This window comes from Leopardus geoffroyi, chromosome A3 (assembly GCF_018350155.1).
Source record: "Leopardus geoffroyi isolate Oge1 chromosome A3, O.geoffroyi_Oge1_pat1.0, whole genome shotgun sequence".
Taxonomy (NCBI): Eukaryota; Metazoa; Chordata; class Mammalia; order Carnivora; family Felidae; genus Leopardus; species Leopardus geoffroyi.
In genome coordinates, this window is record NC_059336.1 from 86182858 (window position 1) to 86197311 (window position 14454).

General features: G+C 41.7%; 2 protein-coding genes across 7 annotated transcripts in view; one reads left to right on the forward strand and one right to left on the reverse strand.

The window, feature by feature from the left end:
• The window catches only part of GKN2 (gastrokine 2), a 326024-nt gene that overhangs the window by 78762 nt on the left and 232808 nt on the right, over positions 1 to 14454 (reverse strand). The window lies entirely within an intron of this gene.
• The window catches only part of ANTXR1 (ANTXR cell adhesion molecule 1), a 221603-nt gene that overhangs the window by 18253 nt on the left and 188896 nt on the right, over positions 1 to 14454 (forward strand). For all 5 annotated transcript variants that reach the window (XM_045446307.1, XM_045446308.1, XM_045446309.1 and 2 more), the window contains exons 2-3: positions 7551 to 7622; positions 12562 to 12633. In XM_045446307.1, coding sequence (XP_045302263.1) covers positions 7551 to 7622; positions 12562 to 12633 — 144 coding nt within the window. The remainder of the gene's footprint in view (positions 1 to 7550; positions 7623 to 12561; positions 12634 to 14454) is intronic.

The window sequence follows — 14454 nt, forward strand, 5'->3', positions numbered from 1 at the left end:
CTGCTTTCTTAATCCAAGAAAGACCCTCCTGCTGGGTGCAGGTGTGGTGACCAGAAGAGACCACTTTTTTCCAAACTGGAAATCTGAGCCCAGTGCAAGAATTTAAACAGTCAGTATATCAAATTTGAGGTTTTGTCCCTCCCCGCCCTCCACTTCTCTCACTCACATGGCTTATTGTGTCCTCCTGGCATATGCATGTGAAGGGGGCCTCTGACTTCCCTGGCAGCCACGTTACTGTCCTTGTCTGGTCATGGTCACCTAGTGGTCATCCACACATCATGTTGGTGGCTTTGGCTGGTAACCTGGGTGGGGGGTCTGACCTATCACATCTTAGTGTTCATTTTAGTGAGGGGAAATACCTTTTGGACAAGTAACCAATTTCTGTTTTCCAAACAACTATAGTTTTGTGTTAAATTTGCACCAAACGTACGAATAGTTGGTATCAGATAATATTTTAGGTTTTTCCTGGTGTGTGTGTGTGTGCGTGTGTGTGTGCTGGAAAAGTCAAATTAATAGAGATGAAAGGAGTACTTATTTTGCTATAATATCCTTTTGCTCTGATTTGCAAGAGAAAATACAGTTTACATCTATCTATCTATCTATCTATCATATTACTTACATATAATTGACAAAAAGTTCCACACAGAATTACTTTCTGTTACAGCATGCAATGGATCCTAACATTTCTATTCCATTCTGCTTCATTTTGTTTTTAATGTTGGCAATATCCTACCAAAATGATTTCCCAAATCACTAATAGGTTGCATTCTGCAGCTTGAAAGTCATTGTTTTTACAGCCATCAGTCAGATTGACTAAAGGAAAAATTCCTCACAAGTCAGTAGGGTGGGGCTGGGTGTCCTGGGCTGGGGTCTCCACAACATAGAGAGGAGCCCCCAAACTCAAAGTGGAGTGCTCAATGGTTTGGTTTGGGTCTGGACTGGTATCTGAAGAAGTTGGAATGGAGGCAAGAGTCAAGGTCAAGCTTTTTAAGCATGAGGAAGGCTTGGCCATGAACCCTGTCAGTAATAGGAGGATAAGGCGTGGGCTGGGTTTCGGGCTCCAGCCAATTTGAGTGCAATGTGAGGTTAGGAGGAATGAGGGAGGCCACGGAAGAAGCTGGGGAGCAGAGGGAGGGGGCCAATGAATGCTGGGCCTTTGACGGACTAACTAATTGCTTGTCCCACTTAGTGGCGCCTGAGCCTGCGCACCCTTCCAGGATTAGCTGGGGACCTGGGTGGGTCACTTAGGACATCAGTGACTTCAGTTGGGTGGGGCTAAGGAAGAGTGGGACTGACAGTTTTATAATTTCCATCGTTAGAGCAACTCTCTCTTCCAGGATTAAAAGACTTGTGGGTGATGGCTTCAAAAATAAGCTCTGTTTTCCCTTTCGTCTTATTCTAACCCATGTGCAAAAGAAGGGGAGACAATTTAAACTCAGTTTGGCCCACTTGATTCTTTCTGACTCTGGTTGTGTGTGTGGCTAATGGAAAGAGCCTGTGTTTTCTAAGGAGCTTAACCACAGGGAGGTTTGGAAACTCACATAAGCACAAAAGAATGTATTTCAGAAAACAAATCAGAATGAGATTTAGAGTTCTTATTTTGCTCCTACTCTTTGCATATTAGACCTTTGGAAGTAATTGAGCAGTAATCTGAGGGTAATGCCAGGTTACATGTGAAATCCCTTGCTGGGAACTCATAATGAATGCAATGACACAAAAGTTTGTTGATTTCTTACTATGTTCCAAACATTGGAGAGGGCATAGAAAAACAAAAATAAGTAAGAAACTTTGGAGCTGCCCCCAGCACTTACTTCTTGTGGAGCTAGTAGTAAGGACTGGTGGCTTTGCCATCCCACGATCTGGGAAACCCTTCTCAAAGTCAAGTCAAAAAAGTGGTGTGAAAAGGCATTGACTCTGATTTTTAGTGGACCCATGTATATTGGATGGATCTTCAAGCACGGAACTCTGTAGGACTGTATTCAAGCAGAATTCCTGGAGGCCCCTTGAATTCCAAATTTTGCTGAGACTTATACTGAACCAAGGCACAAAATCCCAATAAGGAGCCTGAATCCTCCACATTGTCCTGATACCCAGCTGAATTAGGGAAATCTTCAGTGACTAGAATTGTATTTGAATTAAGATTTAATTAAGTCAAATATCAGGGACATTTCACATCTGCTGATTTTCTACAACATGGACATTTCAGCTCTCCATGACTATAGTTTGCCACCGACTTTGTCTTAAAAGCAGTTTTTTTAAACCCATAACAGAGTCCAGTGAAACATTTGCAAGTTCCTACATAATCTGGGCTAAGAGGCAGTTTTTATATCTACCTTGGAGCTTTGGTAACAATGGCTGGGTGAGCCATTACTGCCTGAAGAGAACATCAGGACTCCATAGCTGGGATTTTAAGAGCATTAACTATTAAATAGGTTGAGGGGCGCCTGGGTGGCGCAGTCGGTTAAGCGTCCGACTTCAGCCAGGTCACGATCTTGCGGTCCGTGAGTTCGAGCCCCGCGTCAGGCTCTGGGCTGATGGCTCGGAGCCTGGAGCCTGTTTCTGATTCTGTGTCTCCCTCTCTCTCTGCCCCTCCCCCGTTCATGCTCTGTCTCTCTCTGTCCCAAAAATAAATAAACGTTGAAAAAAAATTTTTTTTAAATAAATAGGTTGATATGATTAATGGTATGCTTTATACGTTGTAGGGTGGATAGAAGCTGGAATTGAATCCACTCTCTACCATTTCCCCATCTAACACCCTATTTCTGGCTATGACCAGGAGGAATCCACATAAGTCCTCAGGGTTGAGAGGAAGCCAATGACCCAACTATGGACACACCACCCTGGGTTGTACCTACTAGGTACAACTAGGTACTGGGAGTACCTACTAGGGCATATTCCAAGCCAGAAAACCAATTTATAAGGCAAAGTACAAGTGACACATGCATCTTTTAACACAAAGTCCAAATTCAGTCAAAGACCTATATCTATCCTAACATATCTATCCATCTGGCAGAACGACAGAAGTCTGGATGAGGTCACAGTGGATGGTTTCCAGAGGCCCCCCATGAATGATGTATTTAGAGTTCAGGGTTAGGAAGTCTAGCTATGACCACTGGGTGGTGATGAGGCAGGGAGCAGGACTATGGCACCAGGCAGGTAAGCCTTTTGCTCCTGCAGATTTGGGTTAAAGAAATACGAGCAGAACCCCCAACAAGCTCACCTCCATGGCTAAAACCACAAGCAACTGACATGGGGTTCTTTCCCTTCCCAGGGGGTAATATAACCTTGGGGTGAGACAGAGTGTGATTTTGCCAGTTAAGAAGACTCAGTAATAAGGACTAGAAGGATTCCAAGGCAGCGATATAGATAACCCTATATTCCTCTGCTCCTTGAGTAGGTTAGACCCCTTGGGGTCCCATGGTAACCCAGAGAAGACAAAACCAGTTTGGTTCCCAGAATATGAGAAGGTTATATTTACCCACACTTGAGGTAACAGACTAGGTACATTTCAAGTGTGTCCCCAAAACGGTATATTTTGGTCAAGGCTTATATAATTGCATAAAGAATGATGATGTTTAAGTATGAAACAACAAACTTCAACAGTCTCAGGGCAAGTATTAGCAGAGTTGGGATAGGAGAAGCAAGCCTATCAAATATCTCCTTGCCTCCAGTTTTGTCTTAGGGGTCTCATTTTATTTTCTTCTTGAGAAAATATAGTCCCTGCCCATTAGCAAGAAGGTTTTCAGATAGATACAGACTTTTCTTTAACACCTGAGGTGATTTCTCAGATCTTGCCCTATTTGTGGCATCAACAAATCACATGAATACCAAATTGTGTACATTTTACATGTCAGTCAGATAGAAGAATCATGAAAAAGGAATGTTTTAAGACAGTGTGAAAGTGTGAGTTATTATTGAATGACCTATTTAAGTAAAGGGATGCAAATAGATTTGTAGCTGTTAAATAAAGACCATCCTTGAGAACAAAGAAATGGTAACCTGAGAATTTACTCCAAACCTCTCCTCCTTAGGCAAACAACCAAGAATGGTGCCTCAATTCTGATTCAAGTCCCTATTTCACCAACACTTTGCCTCCTCCTCTCCCTCCTATAGAATTCCCATGCTGTAGGACTTCTCTACTAATGAGAAAATCAAACTTGGGATGAAGGAAGTAGGGGATTCCTCTCTAATCACTAGCCATCTTACACTACCCCTCAGATAGACCTTGTCCTGGTCACCTGGACCAACATACAACACTACATTTCAGAAGAGGTCACAGATGACCAGTATTCAAGGAAATCTTGAATCAGTCATGTGTTGCCTCTTCTGAGGCACTTATATAGCATTAACCCCAGAACCAGACCATTTACCCCATGGCTGAAGGAAAGCAGCTAGGGCCAGTCTTTGAGATTTGAAGTATACAATTGAATCCTGTCCAGGATGATGCCCTGGATTCTAATGAAAGAGGATTTCCAAAGTTTTAAAAGCCCAGGGCTAGGATATGCAGTTCTGGTGAGCTCTTGGGAGACTCCCAGCTGCGAGTAGGTTCTTCTGTTGATGATTAGGTAGGTCCACTGACCAAGGAGCTGTGCTCTAGAGTCACTGGCCCATATGGGAAGGCTTCTTGGGTTCACACAGGGTCACAGGAATTGGCTGGAGCTGTCTGAGTACCAAATTCAGAGTGTTTATCTAAATGAGGGCAGAAGAGCTGGTGCCCAGCTGGCAAAAGATCAAGAGGCTTCCTTGAGCAATCAAGGCTTCTTCTTTTCATGCTCTTCTTTCTTCCGCTGTACAAACAGGTTGATGCTGGAGAGGCAAATATCCCTAAATCCCTCACAGAGAGAGCAGATAGTAATGACTGAGAGATGTACATGGTGCCCCGAAAGCATGGAGCAGGGGTGATGAGCCCCATCTATGTCAGTCAAAGGCAAGAGGCACAGACTGCGTTGAGTCTTAAAGAATCAGTAGGAGCAGTGTGGACCTGGAGTGTCCCAAGCAGCTGGAATATGTATAAAGGCTAAGAGGCCAGAATGGAAAAGGTTTATTTTTGAGAGGAGGGGTCCCCACCCCTCTACTTGCCAGATTCCTTTCGCCATCTGTCCATCTCCTCACCCCCAACTCTGCAGGGCTCTATGCTGCCACCAGAGGAAATTTCTTGTTTTTTCCCAAACAATTGTTTAAATATGTATTTCTGTATTACCTAGAAGAGTTAAATGTTGTTCAAATGCTGATTTACTATCCTTTAGGGGATTGTGTGTTCTGATCCTTTGTCTATTTTTCTATTGTTTGCTTTTTAATATTTACTTGTACCAATTATTTACATATCCTGGACACAAATTTTGTCTTTTTTATTTGCTGCAGACATCATTCTTTTCTTTTCTTTGAACCTGTTTATGGTACCAATTTGTCATTCAGAATTGTAGATGGTTCAGGTAGTCAAAATTATCCTTTTCATAAAAAATAATTCCTACTTTCTGTACCTGGCTGGAGAAACCCTTCACTAACCTGAGGACATAAAAGTCTCCTTCTATAATTCACTCAATGGTTTAAAGCTTTGTTTTTCCCATTAGGTTTTAATACATCTAGGGTTACATTTGGTATGAGACAGTGATTTAACTGGGTTTTTTCCCCAATTAGAAATCCACTGTCTTAACATCATTTATTAGGGGGTTAGTTCTCTGTCCTCAGTCTGAGTCACTTTTTCACTATATAGCAAGACTTCATGTAGGTTGAGGTTTGGGTTCTCTCTTCTACTCCATTGGCTCTACAGTTATTTCACATGTCATGCATATGGAGTCATTATATCAGATAGGGCAAGCTTTCCAGCTTTATTATTATTTTTCACAATTGCTTTAATTATTTTTAGACATTTAATCTTCATTTCATTTTTAAAGTCAGTTTTTGAGTTTTACAAAACATCCTTTCAGAATATTTCCTAGAATTGAAGTTACAGATTAAGTTGGGAAAAATGAGATAGCCTTATGATACGGAGTCTTTCACTGTATGACCGTAACATATTGTGCCCCTTTCTTCAGGTCAGATAAACACATCATTTTTGGATGTGGGGCAGAGACAAATAAATTATCCTTATAGAGATGGAATATACTCAATCAGAATGAGAATTCTTGGGTTGTTGTGCCATGAAAATGAAAGCACAAAATCTATTGCACAGATCCATCTTAAATTTCCATAGGCTAGGGATGCCTAGGTAGCTCAGTCAGTTGAACGTCTGACTCTTGATTTCAGCTCAGGTCATGATCTCAGTCGTGGAATGGAGCCCCACAATGGGCTTTGCATTGAGCGTGGAGTTGCATGAGTCTCTCTCTCTCTCTCTCTCTCTCTCACTCACTCTCTTTCCCTCTCTCTCTCTTTCTCTCTCTCTCCCTCCCTCCCTCTCCCTTTGCATCTCCCCTGTGTGCATCCTCTCTCTAAAAAAAAATAAAATAAAAACATTAAAAAATCTATAAAATAGTCTGAAACAAAGGAAAAAATAGCAACGAATAACTCTTTAGAAGTTAAAATTAAGGTAAATGAGTGAATAAAGTAATCTGAAACAAATGGAAACTCTTTGTACAAAATGTCAGGGTAGAAAGAATAAACTCTTAACCTCAACAATTATTAGAATGACAGGCAGAAATGCAGTGCTCAGCTGAAACATATCCTCAAGTGAAAGGAAGTGGCATCGTAGCTACGCAAAGAATGAGTTAGAACAGAAAAACCTACTATAAAGTCACTGCAACAGATTGAGAGTATTGGCATTGTGGAAAATACAAGCTGAACTGAAGCAGTTAATAAATGATATCAGTAAAACAGAAGTCAATCTTGGGAAGTAAAGAAGCCCCCTTCCAAATCTAAAATTCTGTAATTCCATATGTCCTAGAGAAAGTTTCCCTCTGCTTTAGGAAGAAGATTCCTTTTGAATATAATGAAAGGCTGTAGAGTTTTTCTTCGTTTTTTATTAGTATGAATAGTTACATTAAATGTTCTTAAACGTTGAACCATCCATGCATTCCTGAAATAAACTCCACCGGTTAATTAATTATTATTCTTTTGGATTCCTGCTGGATTTGTTTTGCTATCATCTTATTTAGAGATTTTGCATCTGTATTTGCAAATGAAACCTGACTCTTTGAGGAGGGGGATTTGTTTGTCTTTGTGTCTTTGGGCATCTAGTTTGTGCTAATTTCTTTAAATAAACTGGAATTGTTTTTCTTCCCTAATCAATGAATAATTTAAATTGCACAGAAACAATGGTTTCTTAAAGATTTGAAACCGACCTGTGAATCTGGGTAGGTCCAGGTATTGTTTTAGTGCATTAGTGTGTGGAGTGGGGGTGGAAGGGATGGAAGGGGGAGGGAAGGGAGATTCTTTAACAAAATTTTCAAGAACGCTAACATTGAGTCTAAACACCTTTCCAAATGATTTCCAAAGTTACAGAAGCTTCTGATAATGAGCCCAATTAATGTAAGATAATAGAACATAAAGAGAAATAATACAAGGTAAGGATGAATGAACACTTGATTAAGTGCCATCTGCTTTTGTTTTCCCAGATCAGGAAGTGTGCTGCACCACTGGAATGAAATCTATTACTTTGTGGAACAGTTGGCTCATAAATTCATCAGGTGAGAAACACAATGTATATATAGGGCTCTGCCATGAGTAAAACTAGCCTACGTTTGCTATTCTGCTAACTACTAACTACTTTGGGCATGCTTTTTGACAAAGGTAGACTCTCAGATCTTTGACCAGAGACTTGACTTTGTTTTAATCTTTGCTGTGTTAGAATAACTTTTGGCTTTGTGTTTTCAGAAGGACCCTGATTTGGTTATAAGACCAAAATTTTACCGCTGTCTCTCTTATTGAACAATATATTCTTTCAGAAGGATCATTAACATTTTCTTCCACAGTGCACCACACTGGGCCATTTGGCTTATTCTAGCTGGACTCAGGTGTAAAAGGTGTAGGGTGAAAGGTGACCAATTCATTCCAGTGTGCCCAGAACTTTCCCTATGATACCGCTGAAAATCTCACATTTTGAGAGCTCCCTCAGTCCCAAGGAAACAACCATGTTGGTCAGCCTGGCTGTGTGTCCTAACAGGTAGAATTCTCCGAGCATTCTTTATACCACTTTCCAAGGGAGGACAATGCAGTTTTGAACTGCACTATAAACGTTGCAGAGCCTGGGAGGTCCTACTTTCCAGTAAGTATCAATGTCCACTGGTAAAGAAAAGGAGGTCATTTTACCCTCCTTGGGTACAGTCTCCAAGGAAGACACAACTGTGATAGCTTTCATGGATGTGCTTGAAGCCAGTTGTCAAGGTCTTTGGTAAAATTGTTCTGATCATCGTGAACTCTAAAGCAGCCCCACTCCTGTGTCATGGCATCAGTAAAGTCTTCCAGCCCATGTGAGTAACCATAAACTTCTTCTTTGAATAAGATTCTTTATCTCAGAAGACCCCTGAGACCAATATAATGACAAACACATTCCCTCCAAATTCAGTTGACCTCTTACCTGCTTGCCTGATTGGAGGGGAAGGGTTAGGAGGTATCCTCTCTGTGATGTCAAAAATTAGAAGCTGCAGCAGACAGCATCTAAACCCAGATTGTTGGAAAAAGCAGATGCCAAGAGGAGAGAGAGGGAGGGGAAAGAAGCAAATACATGAATGGTATTAAAATCAAAGTATTTGGGAGAATTGTAGAAGCCTACAATTGAAAACAATGACTTCCCAAACTATCCTAAGAGACATTCGCTACCCTTAACTTGAATAGCGTTGGTGAGAAACTGCTACCTTTGGAGGCAAACAGCTCAATAGTTGGACAATTCCAGTTTCCAGAAAAGTCTTTTTGTCGTTGAGCCAACATGTCCTTCCTATACTCCCGTCCATTATATCCATTATATCCTTTGAAGTGATATAAACCAAATCTGCCTCTAGACACTTGACAGTATCTGCTCTGTTTCTATTTGCCCTTCTGGTCTTCTGTTCTTTCTGAAGCAGAGGAGTCTACTGGAAAAGGATTTGAAGTTAGGCAGATGTGGACTTGAATCCAAGCTCCATTGTGCAACCATAGCAATTGACTTACCTTGGTTGAACCCTGGTTTGCATGTGAAAATTAGAAGAGAAAACATGTGCAAACCAAGTAGCCCAGCACCTGGCTTAGAGTGGCCACTCAGCACTTCTCTCTTGCTGTTCCTTCAGCAATTCCAGAGGCCTCACTGTCTTAGAATCAAAGACACTGAGAGGTAGGGGTGGAGGAACTAAGAAACCACTTAACCCAATCCTTTCATTTTGTTGATAAAGAAACTGAGGAGGAGCAAAGTTGACATGGCTTAATCCAGACCACAAGACACTTTCCTCTGGTTGTCTCCTCTGGCCTTTCTTGTCTATGGACCCCCTCAGAGTGTAGCACCAAGATATCACTGTCACTGTCATGCAAATTCCAAGATTCAGGTACTGTATTTTGACTGCTGCAGCCCAAGTGCCTGTAATAGTATCTGACACATAGTACATGCTCAATCAACATTTTTGAATAAATGGATAGATTTTGAAAAGGAATGAATGATTTTTGTTTATTCACTCTTCTCTGTTTCCTTCAAGACCTCAACCCACACCTCTCACCCATCACTCTCAGCAAAGAACTTCACCTCCTGGTTTCACCAAGAGCCCTGTGAATAACAGAAAAGTGATTTCCTAAAGTTCCAGTCCTACTCTTAAAAGATGCATGCATGTCCTTCCCCTTACCTCTGAGATTCAAGTATTCCCCCTTTGAAGGCGACCCCTCCATTTTAGTCCATTTTGTCCCATTGTCTCCAATCTTCTCCAGGTCTTTGTTTTTCTCTTGTATTTTTCTCTACCATTTCTACATCAATAGACGTAAACAAATCTCACCTGCCCCACATCTGAAAAAAAAAAAAAAAAACAAACACAGAAAACAACAAATCTCCAGACTATGTTCCTCTATAGACACTATAGATACCTATTTCTTTGCTGGTTTCTCACTCAAATATCTTTAAAGACTCAGTATCACCATATCCTTACTTCCTATTCATTCCTTAACCCACTGCCATCTGGCTTCCATCCCCCCCTCCACCTGCTTGGTCTCACCAAAGTCCCTAACTAATACCCTAAGAGGACAAAGACAGAGAGTGTCTTGCAGTGCTTATTCTGCTGGATGCAGGAGCTTCGTTTGATTGAGAGTTCCCTCTCTTCGAAATTCTTTCCTCCACCTTCTGGTTCTCCTTTCATCTCACTGACTAGAGCTGGGCCTTTAAATGTTCGTGTTGGTTCTAGATTTGGGTCACTTCCCTTCTCACTGCTGACACTGTCTTCGAACAATTCCACTCACATTAGTATGCTGAAAACTCCCAAATTATGTCTCTAGCCAAGACTCATATATCAAATATACTAGTTGCCTCTTGGAGCTGTACATTACCCACATTTCAAGTTCAATTTTTCTAGAGCTGAACTCTGTATAATTGTTTAGGAGCCCAAGTTCTAGAACGAGGAGCTTGGTTTTAAGTCCTGGGTCCACTACTTTCCCACTGTGTGACCTTGGGAACATTACTTTGTCCTTTAGAGTCTCAATTTCATTTTCTGGAAAACAGGAACAATAATAGTACTGATCTCATAAAGTTGTTACTGGTTTAATGAGCTAATATGTGCGCATCACTTAATGATAGTGCCTGATACATAGTGAGCACTTGATAAGGTTGACTGTTATTATAGTATTATGATAATTATGGTGTTTTGCTGATTAGCTGCAGTGAGGTGGTAATAGGAAGAATTGTGTCATGGACAGAGAACCGAGGTCTGTTTCAAGATACCGGCATTCAATTCATACTTCTTAGGCTCCTACCAAGTATTAAACACCATGTTAAGGGTTTCCAAAGATGCATCAGATGTATGGTATTGAATGTAGACTTTATCCTAGAGGCAGTAGGAGCCATTGGAGATTTTTATAGCAGATGGATGACAGGTCTGACTTATATTTTAGGAAAATAGCTCTGGAAGCAGTGTGGAGAATGAATTGGAACAAAGACTGTTGACAGGCAAGGTCACCGGCCAGGAAATAATTGCAGTGGTCACATAGTTGAGGGCAAAGTCCTAAGCTAAGAAATGGAAAAGGAGGGAGGGTTTAGGAAATGTTGGAGGAGGTGGGAACTATAAGATATGGGGGCCAGATCAGGGGTGGGAGGGTACTGCATGGTGAAGAAACAGGTTGACATTGTGACAGATGAACCAGTTGGCCACCCAGAGACAGTGCCTGACAGACAGCACTCTATTGGTGAATCCACTACAGTCTGATAGTCCATCTTTTCTTTTCTTTTTTTTTTTTAATGTTTATTTTTGATAGAGAGAGAAAGAGAAAGCATAAGCAGGGGAGGGGGACAGAGTACCTGAAGTGGGCTCTACACTGACAGCAGTGAGCCCGATGCGGGGCCCGAATTCATGAACCATGAGATCATGACCTGAACCAAAGTCGGACGCTTAAGCAACTGAGCTCCCCAAGTGCCCCATCTTTTCTTTTCTTTTTTTTTTTTTTTTTTAATTTTTTTTTCCAACGTTTATTTATTTTTGGGACAGAGAGAGACAGAGCATGAACGGGGGAGGGGCAGAGAGAGAGAGGGAGACACAGAATCGGAAACAGGCTCCAGGCTCTGAGCCATCAGCCCAGAGCCTGACGCGGGGCTCGAACCCACGGACCGCGAGATCGTGACCTGGCTGAAGTCCGACGCTTAACCGACTGCGCCACCCAGGCGCCCCATCTTTTCTTTTTTTTTAAATGTCTGTTTTGCTTTTGTTATTTCTGGACAGTCCATCTTGCAGACAGAGAAACACGTTTGGTCCTCAACTGAGAGCTGTTCTGCCTCTAAGAGTGTGGATTTTACCCAGGACAAAGCTCCTGAGCACTGCCATAAACAAGCCATGCCACCGTGTATATTAATAATGAGAAGTATAAAACTACCAAGTGGAATAGATATTCTTGTGGCCCATCAGCACCTTCTCTCCTTCTGGGATCACCTCCTTGGGAAACCGAGCAGAAATTAAAAGTTGATGGTGATCCTGCTTTCAGAGCAAAGGGTGTTTATAGTATGATCTTAGCGGCCGATGGCACCAAGCTGCAACAGGTTTAGCCACTCCCCTCATTAGAGGATACACTGGACTGCCGTGGAGACACTATCAAATTTCACCTATCTGGGTCCCCTTTTTATAAACACCATGCAGACCAGTCGTCTTCTAGAGTTACACTTCTTCAGACAGAGCATGGGGCAGTGATGAATGTTAGCTTTCCTATTTGTCACCCGCTGTCACTGAGCGGTGGTGTCAAATCAGAAGCAGCGCCCCCGCCCCCGGAAGACACCGCAGGTCTTCCCACTGGTCCACAGTTTCAAGTTGGCTACTGGCTAAATACTTGCGACACCAGCTGCGGGGTCTCTCTTAGGGTTGTAGGTCCTCAGCTCTGGCAGCCAGATAGGAGAGGAAAAACAGGGAAGATGACTGGAAGGAAATGGCATTCTATAGTCTTTCTATCTGCCCTAATAGAATTTCTTTTCCTTTCCAGCCCACAGCTAAGAATGTCTTTTATTGTCTTCTCTACTCGAGGAACAACCCTAATGAAGCTAACAGAAGACAGGTAAGGATGCTTCCCTTCCCTGTTGCTAAAAAGCCCACCTTTTCCTGAGTAGTTCTGGTATATGTGCCCTAGTGCCAGCCTTGACTGTCAGTCATTTTAAATTTAAATTTTTTTAAATGTTTATTTATTTTTGAGAGAGAGAGAGCACAAGCAGAGGAGGGGCAGAGAGAAAGAGGGAGACACAGAATCCGAGCAGACTCCAGGCTCTGAGCTATCAGCACAGATAGCTCGAACTCAAGAACTGAGAGATCATGACCTTAGCCAAAGTCAGATGCTTAACTGATTGAGCCACCCAGGCGCCCCATCAGTCATTTTAATCATATAGTTCTTTCTTTCCACTGAAGCCTTGAACTTTGTACATTGACCCATCTGCTAGTTTACTCTGTGATGACTGATAGAATTTCCTGATGTTGGTGAAATTCTGTAAATGACTAAATCGCATTAAGGTAAATCTTACATTTGATTGGCAACTCAGTCTGCTAACTTCAAGCAAAATGTTAGCAAGCCAAATCCTTGGAGGATTATAGTTTCTTTTATTTAAATTAGATTTATTTTGTGGGTTAAGGTTTCAGAGACATAATAAGCATACTGTGAGAGAAGTAAGAACGTGAAATATTATTAAACATAATTGCCAAGGCAGGGAATAGAAAGGGAGGGTTTATGGTACCATGGAAAAAAGGAAATTTGAATCAGGTGTGGCAAAATGTTGTTGACATACAAGGATTACTTAGACGTAGCTTAACAAAGATATTATTTGGGGTTTTACCACTTACCCATGAAAACTAGCAAAAATAGAGACATACCATTTGTTCATAATTAGGATGGTATGTTGGAAGTGGAGATAACAGTTTTCTTGAGTTAATAACACTTTTGTCCACTTTTTAAAAAATGCAATAGTGACATGAGAGAAACATCATGGGGTGGGGGAGACACATGTGGGACTACTGACAGACTGTGTATGGACATGTAGGGAAAAGGAAAGGAGGAAGGGCAAGCACAGAGGACAGGGAGACTTTATAACATTCTTCTTCCAGAAATCAGATTAGGACTAACAGGATGGAGTAAGGTTTTCTGGATTTTGCACTAACACAGCAAATCTGAGTTAGTCCTCATTTTTCTCCATGTCTTTGTTTCCCATGTGTAACAAAAAGAATTCTCTGTACCATGTAAAAGTTTTCAAGTCCTATTTCTTTTTTTTTAATTTTTTTTAAACATTCATTTATTATTGAGAGACAGAGAGATACAGAGCATAAGCAGGGGAGGGGTAGACACTCCCCTCACTCTCACTCACTCCAGGGGTAGAGAGGGGGAGACACAGAATCTGAAGTAGGCTCCAGGCTCTGAGCTGTCAGCACAGAGCCCAATGTGGGGCTCGAACTCATGAACTATGAGATCATGACCTGAGCCGAAGTCAGTCGCCTAACCAACTGAGCCACCCAGGCGCCCCTCAAGTCCTATTTCTCCTTCAGCAGTATCTATTATTCATGCATGCCATTTGAAACCCCATTTTAAAAACAGGGGTTTCTTATTTCCTATTAACAGAAGAAGAAACTGAGGCCATATCATATTCCTAAGGATACCAAGCAGAATGCACACTAGATGCAGGCTCCACATTCCTTCCACTCTCCCTTGCTGCCTTCTGTTAAACAGAGAATCCTAAAGCTCAAGAAACTTGAGAGATTTTTCCATCACTATTGGCCAAGGATTTTAAGAAGCTCTGAGAAAGTGTCTCTAGCCTATGAAAGACTCCTACTTTCTCTCAGTCTTTACATGATGACATCCTTTATGCAGAGATGGCTTTGTTCAGAGAAGACTCCCCTC